Below are 16,100 nucleotides of genomic sequence, written 5' to 3'. Positions count from 1 at the left end.
CTGCATGATCAACTACTTTCAAAATATTTCTCTGCCTTTAGACAATTCCAAGTGCCATCCTGGTGTTTTCCCTTGGGGTCGGAAGGTACACAGAGGGTCAGGCAAAGAGTTTGGAAAGAAACTTTTTTTACAATGGAGAAAGAAATCAATGTTGAGTGAAGAAATTAGGAGATTTGGAAGAAGATTGTCCATAAGTATAAAAAATTACATTTTAGATCTCTTAGGAAATAATTTAATGCACTGGCTTAGCTGTACTTTTGTTCAAATATTCATTGCCTAATAACTGATTTTACGGTATGTTTTTCTTGCCAAAATAGTAAGGTGAACCAGCTTGTGGAATTTTGTTTATATTTAATCACAATCCTTTTATTACACAAAATGGGATTCACAGTTCATCCTAAAGTCCTTTGTGGGAGCAGGAAGTAAATTCTGTATATTTATTGTACCTTTTCCTCTAATATTTGTGATTAATAGATTGATTTTAGGCTGGGGAGATGGTGACTCAGAGATATCAAACAATATGAAGTTGTCAGTGGAGAAAGTTGGTTTGGGTTTGTATTTGAGAGGGAAAAAAGTCACTGTAATTTCTTTTCTGTTAAAATAGCTCTGCCTACATTTCTGTAACTTAGTTACTTTTATTTTGTTCCTTAGGACCATTATGGGCCCTCATGGAATTAATCGAGCTGTTCACCGCATCTCTTTCTCTGATTGCCAGAATGGATTAGGTAACTAAGATTGCACATTCTGTTACTCTGAGTAAATCAAACCTATAAACACCTTTGCCAGCTCATATCTGGCATCAGGAAAGTTTATTTGGCTTTTGTGGATTTGACTGCAAATACATTTTGCCCAGTAGGTGGAATAACCAATTTTTCACTTTTGTCTTTTTGTTTGTTGTTCAGGAGTTAAAATTATTGGAGGTTATCGGGCACAAACAGCAGAAGATTATGGGATTTTCATAAAGAGAATTCTGCCTGGTGGGGTGGCTGCTGTAGATAGTAAGTAATTTTAACTTTTTTGGCTACAAACACACTGCATATAAAAAGCTGTCAAAATAAATATTTATTTTACTTTGTGGGTAAGGATATTTAAAATAGTATGGTTCGGTCAGGATCTATGAGATTTTGGTTTACTTTAAGATAGAAAAATGAAACTTGGACCCTTTATGGAAAAAGATTTTAATGCACTCAGGTCTTGAAAATGTGTTCAGATCTAGATATGGATGGTGAAGGCAATTGGCAATCTTTCTGGCAATTGGCAGCACTGTTGAGTGAGCGTTGAGATGCTGAATCACTTTTAATTTATAAGGTGTGAGAGTGGGGTTTCCTGTATAAACCTAGTATTTTTAGTTAGTTCTGATAATTTTTATTACTGTTTTTAATAGTGGTGTATTGGTGGTTAAGATCTGTGGGGAGAGAAGAAATTACTCTCAGTTGAGTTTGCAATAAATAAGCTACAGACTTCTGTCCTAGATCTCTGTATGGGTTTTTTTGAGATTCCATCTTGTCTCGTGCAAAATGATCATTAAAAATAATCTGATTCAACTTCCTAAACTTGACATTTTCAGAAGGTTAAAAAATAGAATTGGTTCTAAAAGATCTTTTTGCTTGCTTTAGTGATGTCTAAACCATTAATATATCTACACATGGTAACTTACAATAATGCTAAGAGCAAGAGTCAAACAAAATTAGTTCCACAACTGTAAAATATAAATTCTAGTCTCAAAATATTTATGCTGTGTGTAAATAATACAAATAGCTAAATGGCAGTTATTTTTAGTGGCTATTCGGTTGTTAGTAAGACTGATTTATAGATTGTAGTCTTATCTGAATTATCTATCTTACTTAGGATCAAGTGCCAAGTGTCATAAAGTTGTTTAATGCATAAAGTTACATAAAATTGAAAGGAAAATTCCTGGGTTAATAGCTGGTTTAGTACAATATTTTCAACGTTTTCTTGTTGATTCATCACTCACTGTTGGTTTCATTTACAGGCCGTTTGCTCACTGGGGACCTAATCCTGGATGTCAATGGAGAAAACCTGGTTGGAGTAACAAATGAAAGGTGCGTTTGTACTGATTCCTGAATGTTTATTACAGCTTGGAATGTTATGTATGGATTATTTTGGACACTGTCAGTGACTGACTGAAAGAGCACAGCTCCCCTGAGATCCTCGGCGTTCAACTCACAAGCAATTTATCCTGTAAAGCTAATTCAGCAAATCTGTTGTAGAAAAGTGCAGGACTTTATAGCTTCTATGACAGCAGAATCAGCTGGTTTCTTAATGGCACAGATTACAGAAATGTGTGTGAAAACAGCAGTAGGAACTGTTAATACAACTATCTGCTGGTTCAGTCCTGATGCCTGTAAATGGTGGCAGCAGTCATGTAATGGCACAAAGAATGGGAGAGAAAGAGCTGTAGATGGTTTCTGTAGCTGGATCTGTAGAGATCAGTGCTGGAGATGGAGATTGAAAATGCAAAGGAAAATTGCCATTTGTATTGCTGAGGGAGATTCTGAGCCAGGCACACCTGAGCAGCAGCTTTTGTTGGGGTGGGCTGTTAATCCTGAAGGAGGCTCAGGAGGGCAGCAGGATGGCCCAAGGAGGAATGGGGACAGAAGGGAAGGGACAGCATCTGCTGTCAGCAGATGCACCACAGTCTGTCTTTTGCTCTGTTCCCTGGTGCTCACTTGAAGTTTTGCTGCTGCCAAGCTCTTTTCTCTGTATCTGGCCATGAAATTATTAACTACCTTAGCAATTTGTCCATTTTCCTGCTCTTTTAGTACTGCTCACATCTTGCCAGCACCCTGGTATATTTATTTGGCCTTTTTCTGTCCCCTCCTAGGGCTGTTGACATCCTGAGAACAGCCTCAGCCTCAAATCACATGTCTCTGCTCGTTGCTAGAGATGAAGAAGCAAAGTAAGAGAAAAATTGTTTTAACCTCAAAATTAATACAAGTCCAGTGCTGTATCTCAGGGTGGGTGGGTGGGCTTTCATGTATTTTTATTTCAAATTATTTTTAATTGTAGAATTGCACTACGTGTCACATTTTTCTGCATAGTATTTGATAGCAGTTCATTCTGAGATCCCTTGCATCAATCACTTCAAGTAGCAAGCTCAGGCCAACTTCAGTTTAAAGAGGAGGATTGTAATGTTGTTTACAGCTAATACCATTAAAATTGTCTGCTGTGATAATTTTTGAAATACTCCTCACATTTTAAAATAATGAAAAATGAGGACTCTGTTACAGCTACCACAAAACCGTAAGATTTATATTGGTCTTGCCTTCTGACAAAAGGCAGATTCAGTTGTTTTTTCCCCTCACTAGGTTGCCTTTCAATCTCTAATGAGCTTTGAATAGTTTGGATAAGTAGGTTAAACTGTTCACTGCAACAGGTAGTCCAAAATATATTCATTTTAAGAGCATTTATGTTAAATATTGCTTTAACCTGACTGATGAAAGTTAAGCATATAAACCAATATTGGCAGAGAATCATCAGCAATGTGGCAATCCAGGTCTGTATCCCCTTTTGACTTAAATCTCGGGAGGAAACAGCTGTTATGTAACTATATTTGATAATCATTGCAAGAGTATCTGCTGTTATTTGTCTTTCCTGGGATGTTCCACTTCCAGAGTAATCTCCCCATAAAGGATTTTTCTCTAAATTCCTTTAGCCTTTTGTCCAAATTAAGCTTCCTCTTTTTGTTCCTTGATTTTTTTGTATTCAGCAGACATCTAAATCACTCGGTAGCTTCTGATCTCTCCTTTTTTCAGACTGCCTAGATATATGTGAGGTTCACTCTTAATCTGCTTTTATCTAAAGCATACTGGCCTAGTTCCTGTAAACTCCTTGAATAATTAAAATCCATCAGTCCTTTAACCACTCTGGGGGGGGAGGTGCAGTGGCCTGGGCAGAATTTGCCATTTTATGCAGTCCCTCAGCCACCTTATGACATTACATCCTATGCTTAAAGCTTTATTTGATTTATATTCGACTGTGTTTATGTGTGTACCCTGTAACATTTATTAGTATAATAAATGTTGTTCTTTTTTTAAAAATAATGCTCTCAGCATTTTTGAACAACCTTCAGAAGTCAAACTGGAATTACCTGGGAATTACTGTCCTTGCAATCAGTTAATTTCTTTTTTCTCTGACTAATTCTCTAATATTAATTTGGTGATGTTTCTGGCTTACATCACTCTAGATTATTTATATCTTTTAAATCAGTTATCACTGAGGTAAACAGAGCTCAGATTATAAACTTTTTTTTCATAAATTAGGCTGGATTCAATATCAGGTGAATCGGGTGTTTCTGTATTCTTTTCAATGCCTGTCACACAAGATGTACATCTTTGCCAGTCTGTTACAATATGATTGGTGTCTGTAAGAAATTTCTGCTTTTAGCTTTTAGTAGTTAATAAATATTTCTTCTGTCCTCTTGTTTTTAAGGAGCCACATCTTTGTCAGTCTTTTCTGGGTTCTTGTTCAGTGTAACTGAACTAAGCATTCTTTAAAAACACGAGTATGCTATAGGTGTATAATCTGATTCCCTCTAATATAAATAAATTTTTCTGGAGCTTGGTAGTACCACTGTCTTATTATCTGTAGCTGATTGTATTACAAGTTTTATAATTCAGGGTAAAGGGAGGTAAAAATAAAGCTTTTTTACCAACAGTCCATTTTGTCCATAGTCTGTTGTTTTCCCATCTTTATCATGCATTCCATTATATTTTTTTGCCTTTTCTGACCATTTGACAGGGCTTTCCTCTTTCAGTGGGGGTCGAGCTTCCTTCTCTGAGGAGGAGCAGCTGTTCAGTACAAGCAGTGCAGGTTTCACTGGGTCCATTCAAACTGACAAAGAAAATGTTTTTATTGGCACAGGAAAGAATTTCATGACCTAATGGATAAGTATGGCTCTCACAGTGAAACAACCTCTGCAAGAACTTCTCCAACACATCAATTAGCTGGTGAGAGATCATTTCCCAGCCTGAAACAATCCTGGGAGACAAAAATCAGCCTTGGGGGGAGTAGAAACTTGTACTTAAAATTCCTTATTTTAGTGGAGGTGTATTGGAGAAAATGACTGAAAGTCGAACAAAGCATACATGTACCTTGAGGAATTTGTGTGTCAGTTTCCCCATCTCTTTAAATAAATATACTGGTATTGACTTTCAATTTTAATTAATTATTTATGTGAAAAGTTTTTGGTATTTGTAGCTGAAATGTGCCACAAAATGCTAATAAAAATTTGATCTAGAGCACTATAAATGCTAATCTTTCTGAAACTGCTGCCTAATTAAGATGCCTTTATAGCACATGGGAGATTAGTCTGTCTTGTATTTTGCACCCAATTTGGAAAAAATCATCACTTGTTATGATTTTAAAAACTATTCCTGGAATTCTGGGTGGTTCTCAGTTCTTAACTACTCAGGTATTTTTTGGTTGTCTGATTGCTTAGTTTGTCTGTTTTCAATATAAAAATAATCCTACTGAGCTTTATTACATGAGCTGAAATTTTGTGCTATTTCCCAAATGTGGTTTTAATTCATTTATTTATTTTTATTTCTTTTTTTGAAGCAAAATCTAGAGACAGCCTTTCTTCTGGGTCATCCTCAAGGTCACAGAGTCCTCAGTTGCATCTGAAGGATAACATCACGAGCAGCAGCAGCAGAAATAATTCTGTCCCACCACTATCCCCAAAGCTTCCAAAGTAATCTCCAAACCTGACTGTGCCTCTCTTGTGGAAGCTGCAGGAAATGCTGTATTTGGCTTGTCAGGAAAATTTGGGTTGAGCACTAAGTGTTAAAGTTTGGTTTTATATTTTAACTTCTAGACCTGTAGTTCGTAATACCATCAACATTGCAGACTAATAAGATTCTTTTTTTCTCTTTATTTATTGTTTATGTGGTGGAAGAAGATTAATCAGGTTAATTTTTTTTGTACCTCCTAGTGAATTAATGTTCCTGGTTTATGTGTACCTAGATACTCCCATAAACCTTGGGATATAATATATATCTCAATATAGTAGAGAGGAGTTTTTAGCCTTGTAAAATAGAGTATAAATTCTTTCTGTAATTGTCAGAAGTGCCTGAGGTTGCTGACTTTGTTTTAAATAGTGTAATATTTGGACACTGAGATTAAATGTCCAGTATTTCTCTTTGTTATTGTAATACATATTTGCAAAACCTGTAAGATAAAGCAAGTTATTGCTTCAGTCTTTATTATCAAGTTCTGTGAAATAATTCTGGTTTTCTTTCTCTTTGTATCTCTAGTGACAGTACATTTCAGATTATCTCTGTTTGCAAAGGAACAAGCCTAGGTTTGAATATTGTGGGAGGAATTAACAGAAATGAAGGACCTTTGGTATATATTCAAGAAATTATCCCTGGTGGTGACTGCTATAAGGTAAAGGCCTTTTTTCCCTTCCTTCCCCTTCAGACACCTTAATTGCTTTGATATGCTACATCTGCATTCATATTTTAAATACAAAATGTGTTTGTGTTCCTCCTTGCCTTCTCTTTTAGCAGAATTATCTCACTGCACTGTAACAGAGCTACATGGTAATCATGGTAATGAAAATTTATTCATAAGTTCATTTGAGGTAAATGAGGATCTTATTCCTCAGTTTATGCATGAGAAGGTACAAAACCAGCTTCTGTAAGAGATTGCTTGATGTAAGGTAGATCAGGAAGGATGGGACAGAGCTACAGATTGCACCTCTTTTTATTTTCTTGGACATTCAAAATATTGTATTTCCGTGAGACTTAATTTAGATGGATCCTTGCAGTTGGAAATCATTGTGTAGGCAAATGAGAAAAAAATGTTCTAAAAGTGCAGACTAATAAAATGTATGAATTGGTGTTGATTACTGTTTTAATTTGTGACAAATGCAGTATGTAAATCAGGGGGATTTGTCAATGTAAAAAGTAAATAAACAATGTAATTGCCTGGTTCAGGTACACAGAACTGTTTATCCAAGTGTCTCCTCTGGCATCCTGAGTAATTATGGTTATTTGGAAGTATAGATAACCAGCCTTTGCCTCTGGTCCAGCAAGAGGGGATGAACTGAATTCATGAGCAGTGGGTTTTGTCCCCAAGCAGTTTATAACTATTTGTTACTGAATTTTTATACACTGAGTTTAATCCTAAAATGCAATCTGGAAGATAAAAATGCAGTGTTTCTCAAAGACCTCTTTCAGTAGATAAATGGAAATCATTCCTCTTTTATTTTATCCTATTTTTTTGTGCCTTCTAAAACATTTTTCTCACTGTGAACATATAATTTAAAGCCTATATCATATAATACCATAATCAATAAGCTGAGGCTAAGACATCAATTTCCATTAGTCTCTAATATTAGCAATAATAGAGGTAATTTCCCAGTACTGGATATCCTGTTTGGGAAGGTGAAACAGGAAGCATATTTTAAACACTTGCCACGTGAGGGCAGCGTTGGATATCTTAGAATGTGCTGGATGAAAGCAAAATGAAAGATCTACAGCTTTAATCTTTAACCAAAATACTAATTGAACAAAAAGTAAAAAAAAAGGTAGTAAAGTACTGGCATAGGTTTGAAACAACACTGCTAAAATCATGGTATGTGGGTGTTAAGTAAGTAAAATTATACTGGTTTTGAGAAGGTATTTTACTTATTTCCTATGTATCATCTTCTGTGCACAATTTTTTTTTCACATAGATTGATTTTGTGTTTGATTTCTTCAGAGCTGAAGAGCAGAGACACGTTCTGTGTTACATGATGTGTATTACATTAGACAAACGTCATAACTCTGTAACCATAGGTGAATTGCATGAATTTCCAGTTGAATTGGTGAGGGCGCTGTTAAAATGCAAGGAAAGAAAGCTCCATCTTAGTGAGAAATCTAGCCTAGCATGTTTAAAGTCTTGTCTTGGAGTCTCTGGCACAGAAATGTGAGATGTTCTTGTGCTGGTAGAGAGTTTGCAATTAATTCAATAGAAGCACAAAGCTGACAGTATTATTTCTGTCATGGTTTTGGCTGGTAAGTACTAATAGACCACTCTGGTTGTCTCATTAATATGGCCCGTGAGTGTCTGAAGAATTCCATGTATTGCTGTGAACGTTTGTTTTTGAAATACAAATTAATCCAGCTCAGAGCTGAATTAATTAGTAAAGAAGCTTCCTAAAGTCAGATGGATCAGTGCTGGAAAAATCCGTTGTTTCTTTCCTTGGTTTTGTTTTGGTTTTTTTTAACAGAAATGTTTAGGTGAGTCCCAAGTTGTTTTTGATACAATTTTTGAGGTCTGTTTTCTCTGAAGAGTTTTTATAATGACTGTTTTAATGGTGAGGGATGATTGTTTAATCTGTTTATTTCTGGAGGATTGTCAAGCACAGGCGATCAGTTATTGATATTTTTTGTCCTAATAGAACCAGGGGAATTGTCCAAGTGCTGTGACTACGCAGTTCTTTCTGTAGTGTTAACAATTAATATAGAGTTTGTGGATTTGGTTTTATATTTGTTATTTTAGGATGGCCGACTGAAACCTGGGGATCAGCTTGTGTCCATCAACAAAGAGTCCATGATTGGAGTCTCCTATGAAGAGGCAAAAAGTATAATCAACAGAACAAAGATGAGGTATCTGTTACTGTCAAACAGCCAACCATCCAAAATTGTTTAATAAATCATATTTATGATCAGATTAATGTGAAATGTGTATTTTATGCTTAGAGAAAATGAGGGATACAAATTTTTAAAACTATTCAGTTGTAATATTATTTCATAGAAAAGATTCAAGTGCACTTTTTAGACCTGCAAAATTATGATGCTTTAATGTTGAAAAAAAATTACAGTATTTGTCTTTGTAATGATGGGTAACAGAACATCGTTTTAGAAAAATAATTAAATAAACCCACACATGGTGTTTGGAAACGTGTAATTTTTGCAGAAGTATAATCTTATGAATAATATAAGTATGCAACATGTTAAAACTTCTACAATTTTTATTCTAGGTTTGAAAATTTTTGGGAGATAGCTTTTATTAGGCAGAAAAACATACCCAGTCGTCCACAGAATCTGCAGTATCCTTTCAGCCTCTTAACATCTTCTGTAGCACATGGAGAGCAGCAGGCTGCAACACTTGGTCCTCTTCCCTCTCCTAGTGGGACGCTGGGTTCAACATTCCCTCCAGATGCTGTGAGTGTATTTATTACTCCTCTTAAAACAAACTGAGCAAATGATTGTTTTTCTCCTAATTGTAATTGAGTTTCCATTTTATTAAGAAAGTGACTGACTGTTTTCCTGCACAATATTGTCTTTGGAATATCAAAACTTTTGGAAAAACCATGTTGTATAACAGAAGAGTAAACCACACTGATGAGAGGAATTAGTTGACTTGGGGTAAGAAAACAAATTAAATAAATATTAACTGTGTTCTTAGATACCAAGTTCTCCTTTACTGTTTCTCTGAAGTTTTGGAATTAGATATAAATAATTATGTATTTCAGAGATAAAAACTCCCCTGCTTACTACATATGTGTGAGTACAGTACAGTCTCACACATGCTCTGTGGTAATGAGATTTTTGCTTAAAAAATGTCCTAGAAGTATGTGGGGTTTTCCCCCATTCTTTTGGCTAAGCAGGAATTGTTTTAGTTCACACAGCTCACCATTACTGTAAGGAAATAATGTTGACCACGAGAAGGAAGATTTTAAAACTAATGTTTCAATTTTTGAAAGCTCATTTTCAGTTTATCATATGTTTAAAGCTAAATAAAGTATTGCCTTAGAAGAAGAAAGAATAAAATAGTCTCAAATACAAAGCAAAAACAGATTATTCTTAAATCTTCTTATATTTGTACTTAAAATCCTTGCCTATTTTCCTTTCCTATTAGGGATATAAACATTGAAGTGGGTTGCCTAGAGAGACTGTGCTATCTTAATCTGTGAAGATTTTCAAAACCCAAGGTTTTGATGAGGTCCCAATCTGATTTTTTCCAGTGCTTTTCCTTCTCACCAGCACCCCGTCTATGCCTTCTTGTTCTCCTGGGGTTGTTTTGACCTCCCCAGCCCTTTTTTATTCCCCCTTCCTTCCTGTCCCTTTTTTCATAAACCTGTATTTCTGGTTTGGCTTGTGATCTGCTTTAGAAATGGTATTTCATGACTTTTCATTTCCTCTCGTAGATAGAAACTGGAGTCAAGATGGGAGAGCAATCTCCAATTACTGCTCTAGACAGCAATCCTGCTGATGTGTCTGCCACGGGTAAGTGCTGATTTCATTCCCTGCCACCCTTTCCTTGTTCTTTCAATAACAGTCAAATGGAACATACTGCATAGTGAAACTCAGTAGTCTTTAAAAAAAAGGGAATATTGCACTGTTTTTATACTCCCAAATAAAGCACTGAGATCAATGGATTTTTAGTAACTTCTGTCAAATATAACTTACATTGTCTCTAACAAACAGCTGAAACCAAACAAAAATGAGTGATCACAACATTTGCTGTACAGCAGTCATGATAATAGACTCAGTAGAAACCAGATAATGAAGACTCACATATAGATCAAGATTAGGTTGCCATAGAAACCGTTCCTTCTTGATTTGATGAAATTCTGGGCATGTATGCTTCTTGCATGGTTTTTTTGCTTAAATAAGGGCAGCATATTGGAAGGATAGAATTAACATGCAGCCCTCTTAACAGCTTTTCAGTTAGCAAATACAATATATCATGTATATTTGTGTTTTAGAGTAATGAAATTCAAACAAGGACAAGAGTCACTGATCACATCTTAAAATATCTATTTTGAAAATAACATTCAAGGAAAAAACAGGGTTTGCGAAATGTGGTCAGAACCAAATCTGAGCTGAACAATTGTAATTCCTGTAGGAAACAAATATGTTATATTTAGAAACAGTGAAAATGCAAGAGTGACACAATAATAGGAGTCCCCATTGGTACACTGATAGAACTGACTCTGTTCAGTATTTCTCTGTGCAGACCTGAATATTCTTTTTCTTCAGGCAGTAGCAATTAAGCAGAAGTTGAACTTCTCAATTTCATGTCTAACATACTGAGGATGAGAGGAAGAACAAATACACAGGATCTGATTTATTCCAGATGTCTCTCCACTGATATTATTTAAATTGTACCTGCATTTATTATACTCCATATTAGATATTCAGATTTAAAATGAAATAGTTCCCATATTGCAAATCTGACCAGTTCATTCCCTTCCTTGAAGGGTGATCTGACCAAATGTAGGCTGTTGAAACTGTCAAATTTTTAGTATTGAATATGCCTGGAGATTAATGATCACACAGTTTTTACATATTGGCCATGAAAAACACTACAACTGAATCAAAGGAACAAGACAAAAGTCTTATTTTTTAATATATTCAGAATATAAGACTCTTGGTTAATATAATTCAGTACACAGGAGCTTCTTTTTTTGAAGACACCAAGAAGGGCACAGTCTCTGAACACATCTGAAGAATGTAGGGAGTAGAGCAGAAAGCACAAATACCTGCAGCTCCAGTTTGTACTGCTTCTTGTCATGTTTCCTTTTTTTCTTATTTACCAGCACATCTTTTGTCAAACCTGCCACTTCTTTCATGCTGCCCTTTTTCAAGGATAAACTTTCAGAGATAACCTTGAAAAATTAAAGCATTTCTTAGATGAGATACTGGGTTTTTTTAACACTTTATGAAAAAAACAGAATAGTTTTGAGAAGCTTTTGCACAAACTCACACACTTTTTCATTCTGAGGTTTTTCATTCTGAGCTGAAGGGAAATTGAGCCAATTCCACCAAGGTTCTAGCCCTCTGTCTTCAGACTTTAATATAGCATGTGAGAGAGGTGTTAATGTCAGAGATTTTCAAGATATTTTGGTTTATGCTTTTGGCATGTAAAGAGAATGTAAATTACTTTGAGCTTGGAAACAGATATGCTGGGAAACTAAAAAAAATCCTATAAAAAAGAATTCTCTGTGATTCCTTCTGTTCCTTTACAGAGAATCTCAAACTGCAAGATCCTTTACTTGTCAAACACTAGTTTTGATTTCAGTACCTTTTTAATTCATTAATGAAATTATTAAGACCTACGTTATATCTATAAATAAGGAATGCAAATAGTGAATTGTTTTTATTTGCATACATCTAAAATCCAAAGTGATAGTTCAAAAAACACATGTAAACTTGTGTTTCTGACTATAAGGGTAGGAGGGGCTGATGGGTGGTGGCCTAATGGACAGGAGGTTTTGGAGAAAAGTTCCTTCCCAGGAGAAAATACTGAGGAGCCTGCAGAGTTCAGCCTAAGCTCCCTCCCATATTTGGGAACAGGTCATTCCCTCTCTTTCCCGGGTGTTTTCTGGATCACTCCATGTGGCAACGGCAACTGTCACTTACACTGAGGGTGTGTCTTGGAGGTCTCTCTTGGAATTCACAAGTGTGTTTCCCCTTCTGTTTCCTGAGTATCTGTTATCTCTGAGAGAAGAGAAAATACCACAAGGAGAAGCCATATGCTTGATGGATCACTCAAAGCTATTCCTGGTTATTTTCTGTTAATTTGTTACTTGTCACTTTTTTATGCAAAAAAGATAGTGGAAGTGATTGATGCCCATAACTTTTGTTGATTACAATTATGCCCTTTAAAAAAAGAAGTCAGTCTAAGGATTAACGTGTATTTTTGGCGAGTGGGTATTTAGCTGGCATCTACTTGATGAGCAGAGCACCAGAGCAAATTTTTTCAAAGCAGTAGTTACCACTACATCATTACTACTTTATTTTTTTATTTCTTAGTTATTGCCCCCAGCCAGAATGATGATTATGAGCCCCAAGGAAAGAACTTGAGTATTCATCTCAAAACAGAAAAGCTGGAGAGGGTAAATACTTAAAAATCTTCTGAGTTCTCCTTCCTCCCCCTTCATGATGCAGGTAAAACATCTGGACAGCATTTCTAGGCTGACAAACTTTCAAGTATAAATGGCACACAGAATTTTCTGTTTGGGTAGTTCTTTCATATTGCAGGCCAATATTTCACTTTATGTATTGGGCAAATTACTGTTTTTGTTAATCTAATTACTGATTAACTCTTCTGGGAATCGGAACATCCCTCAGGATTTTTAAAGCAGTTATTAAGGACAAAGGGGTTTGCTTATTGCACTCATCTGTATTCAAGGTTAAATAATATCTGAACATCTCTCAATTAGAAGGAAAAGTCACTGAGTGGCTCTGGAATAAAAGTGTTGTCAGTGAGAGTGTACCAGGATACAAAGGCTCTTTGAAGTGTAGCTCTTTAATTACTCCCCCATGTCCCTGTAGTCATTATCCTTAGTCCTTTCTTTTTTCACTCCAAAATAAGTTTTTTCCTTCCAGGCATTGAATTATCTTGGGATTCAGCTCACAGACGAACAGCAGCAAGCCCTAAGGCAGCAACTTCATAAAGATTCTAAAGGAACAGTGTCTTTTGGAGGTAATAATTTGTTAATTACCATAGAAAATAATGAAAAGTAGGAATACAGAAATTATAGATAATAACTACTAATATATTTCTTGTCAGTATTGGGTTGCTGCTGCAAATAAAATTGTAATTTGAGGCAAGAACTTTATTTTGCTATATAAAAATAAGCTTGAAGTTCTATTTGAAACTAAGCAGTGCAAATCACAAATTTATTTTATTAGGAGCAGCCTTGGGAACGTTTTATTTTGTGCTGACAAATCTTTTTCTTTTTTTTTTTCTGACAATAGGGAACTGTAATTTTCCCAGAAATTACTTGGGAGAGTTTTGATGGTTAAAGAAACTTCTTGAAGCATGTAAATGGATGGCTCACTTAATTTTAGTATGTGGAAACCAAGAACATTTCTGTTGCATATAGAAACAGGTTTGCAGGGAGACCATCACAATTCTTCCAGCTAAACCTAATTCTGATGAGAATTAGTTGCATTTTGTGCTTGTAAAAATTTTGGTTGATGACACAGATAATTTAGAAATATTTTTGAGAAACTGTGAGACATGATGGTTCTGATGCTAAAACTGATGGAAATTTCACTTTTCCTAAAGTCTAAGAAAAACACTAGTGTGTGAAAAATAGTATTTTGTACTTAAACATCCAGAAAGATCTTCAGCAAGAAAGATTATGGATGTTCTATCAGATTTTATGTGGAGTAAACTGACTTTTATATTTCCACCTTTCTGTTATAGTGTAGCAGAGTTTTTTTAATCTAAAATGTACAGGTAATCCAAGCTATGTTGATTGTGCATTAGAGACTGTTTGTATTTAAAACTTTCATCTTGGTCAACATCAATTTTACCAAGCCTGTGTTGGGGGTTTAAAGGGCCTGAAAAGGAAACCATGAGCTCTGAGCTAGCAGGAAATTTTTCATTTTTCCTGTCTCCTCTGGTAAGCGCAACTCCTTGGGAAGGGCAGGTGTGTGTACCTGTTGTGCAGATTTATTTCATTTTTCACAGACACCAAATAGAGAACATCTCAGGTACTTTGAAGGTGAACTTCACACCACCTTTGTTTTCTTTTCTCCTTCACAATTTGATTTGAGGATATTTCATTCCACAATGTGTTTGGGTATTTTTATTCTTACCAGCTTTACCAGAACTTTGTCTTTTTAGATTTCTCTCTGATTTTCTTTTTTTCCTTTAGAAAATTGCATTTATCAGAGTGGCTGTTCATGGTGATACTGGCAGATGTGTTGCATCAGTGAGCTGTTACTAAACTGAACTTCCAGGCTACAGCAACAAAATCTGAACTGTTTCTTTCCTAGATTTCATTGAAGTTTCAAGGAATCTGTTGTCTGTGCAATCAAATGCAGCTGATGATGGCCACAAATCTGAAACTTTTGGGATCAGTAAAGTTGCCAGCTTACAGGACTCACAGGTAAAAATATTGTGCCTGGTCAGTGTTTTAAGAACTGGGAAGAGATTATCAGAGAGTTTATTGTATGTAAAATAACTCCAGATCTTGGGCAGATGTTTAAAACAGCTCTGCACCATGGGGTTCTTTAAGCTAACGTAGTTCCTATGAAGCTTTTTTAAGCAGCATAATTTGTAGAAAGCAATTAATGTAATTAAATTGTGGTTTGTTGTAAGTCTGAACAACATTGATTTACTGAGGTTTCTTAATAGAATTTGGATTGCTACAACCTGTGTGAGTGAGAAACAATTACTGGGCCCAGTGATTTGAACTACTGCTACAGTGAAAATCATTTTATTCTAGAGGTGACTTTTAAAAAGAGCATTTTTAGTATATGAATACTAAAATAAAATGCCTTATTAATTAAAATATTAAAATATTGATGTATTCTTGACACTTTTAAAAGCACTTTATTAATCCATTTTAAAAGGGAAAGTAATTGTTCATTTGGAAGATAAGTTGTTTAAAATTTTATTAAACATTTTTAGCATTTTCAGATCTATAAATCATCCTAAAATTAAGACTTTTTTCTAGTTTTATTAAGAAGAACTTTTAATATAAGATGTTAAAAATTATGGAAGACATACTTAGCAATCCATTCCAACCATATATATTTGTATACACACAGTTTGTAACCTGTGATTCCTTGGAAGATGATGTGGAAAAACTTAAGAAAGAAAGAAATGAAGCTTTAAAAGAAATTAGCAAATTAAAGGTAACACTTATTTTTTATTTGCTTTAAATTATTCAAGAGACTAGGGGATTTTTTTGAGTGTGTATAGAAATTTATTGTTTTTTTTAATTTCATGTGCAGTTTTTCATAGATAAATAAAATAGCAGTGCAAACAGTCCTAATCATGTGTGATGATTGCTTACAATGTATTTGTAGAGACAGTGAATTTTAGCCATTATACTCAATGCTAACACATTTTATAATCTGGTCTATAGAGAAATGAGACTAAGCAGACATTTCACAGAAGTGAATTTGGAGAAATGACTGATTTGCATGGCAATTTTATTTAAAAATGGGTGATGCAAGTAACTGCAGAGTCTGAGCGTATGCTGATACTTCTGAAAGGAATCAGAACTGGAGGATAAATTAATCTGTGTGCAAAATTAATACATATTTTCCCAGACATTACAAAATTCCCAAGTCCTAAAGCAACAAATATTATTTCTTAATACCCCAGGTTGCTGCCATATT

The 16,100-nt window shown here is 35.1% G+C and overlaps 1 protein-coding gene across 13 annotated transcripts in view; it reads left to right on the top strand.

Annotated features, from left to right (window-relative positions):
* Nucleotides 1-16,100, top strand: part of STXBP4 (syntaxin binding protein 4) — a 67,343-nt gene that overhangs the window by 8,437 nt on the left and 42,806 nt on the right. For all 13 annotated transcript variants that reach the window (XR_014949321.1, XR_014949320.1, XM_085556747.1 and 10 more), the window contains 14 exons: nt 652-725; nt 903-998; nt 1,994-2,063; nt 2,846-2,920; nt 4,885-4,970; nt 5,581-5,713; nt 6,276-6,408; nt 8,509-8,615; nt 8,990-9,173; nt 10,160-10,238; nt 12,771-12,853; nt 13,347-13,443; nt 14,748-14,860; nt 15,525-15,611. Coding sequence is in view for 11 of the 13 variants with exons in the window: in XM_085556747.1 (XP_085412873.1) it covers nt 652-725; nt 903-998; nt 1,994-2,063; nt 2,846-2,920; nt 4,885-4,970; nt 5,581-5,713; nt 6,276-6,408; nt 8,509-8,615; nt 8,990-9,173; nt 10,160-10,238; nt 12,771-12,853; nt 13,347-13,443; nt 14,748-14,860; nt 15,525-15,611 (1,417 nt within the window). In the remaining 2 variants the exon portion in view is untranslated. The remainder of the gene's footprint in view (nt 1-651; nt 726-902; nt 999-1,993; nt 2,064-2,845; nt 2,921-4,884; nt 4,971-5,580; nt 5,714-6,275; nt 6,409-8,508; nt 8,616-8,989; nt 9,174-10,159; nt 10,239-12,770; nt 12,854-13,346; nt 13,444-14,747; nt 14,861-15,524; nt 15,612-16,100) is intronic.

Source organism: Lonchura striata, chromosome 18, assembly GCF_050655825.1.
Source record: "Lonchura striata isolate lonStrDom1 chromosome 18, ASM5065582v1, whole genome shotgun sequence".
Classification (NCBI taxonomy): Eukaryota; Metazoa; Chordata; class Aves; order Passeriformes; family Estrildidae; genus Lonchura; species Lonchura striata.
Note: the sequence above shows the minus strand (reverse complement) of the source record. Positions and strands in the feature narration are given on the sequence as shown.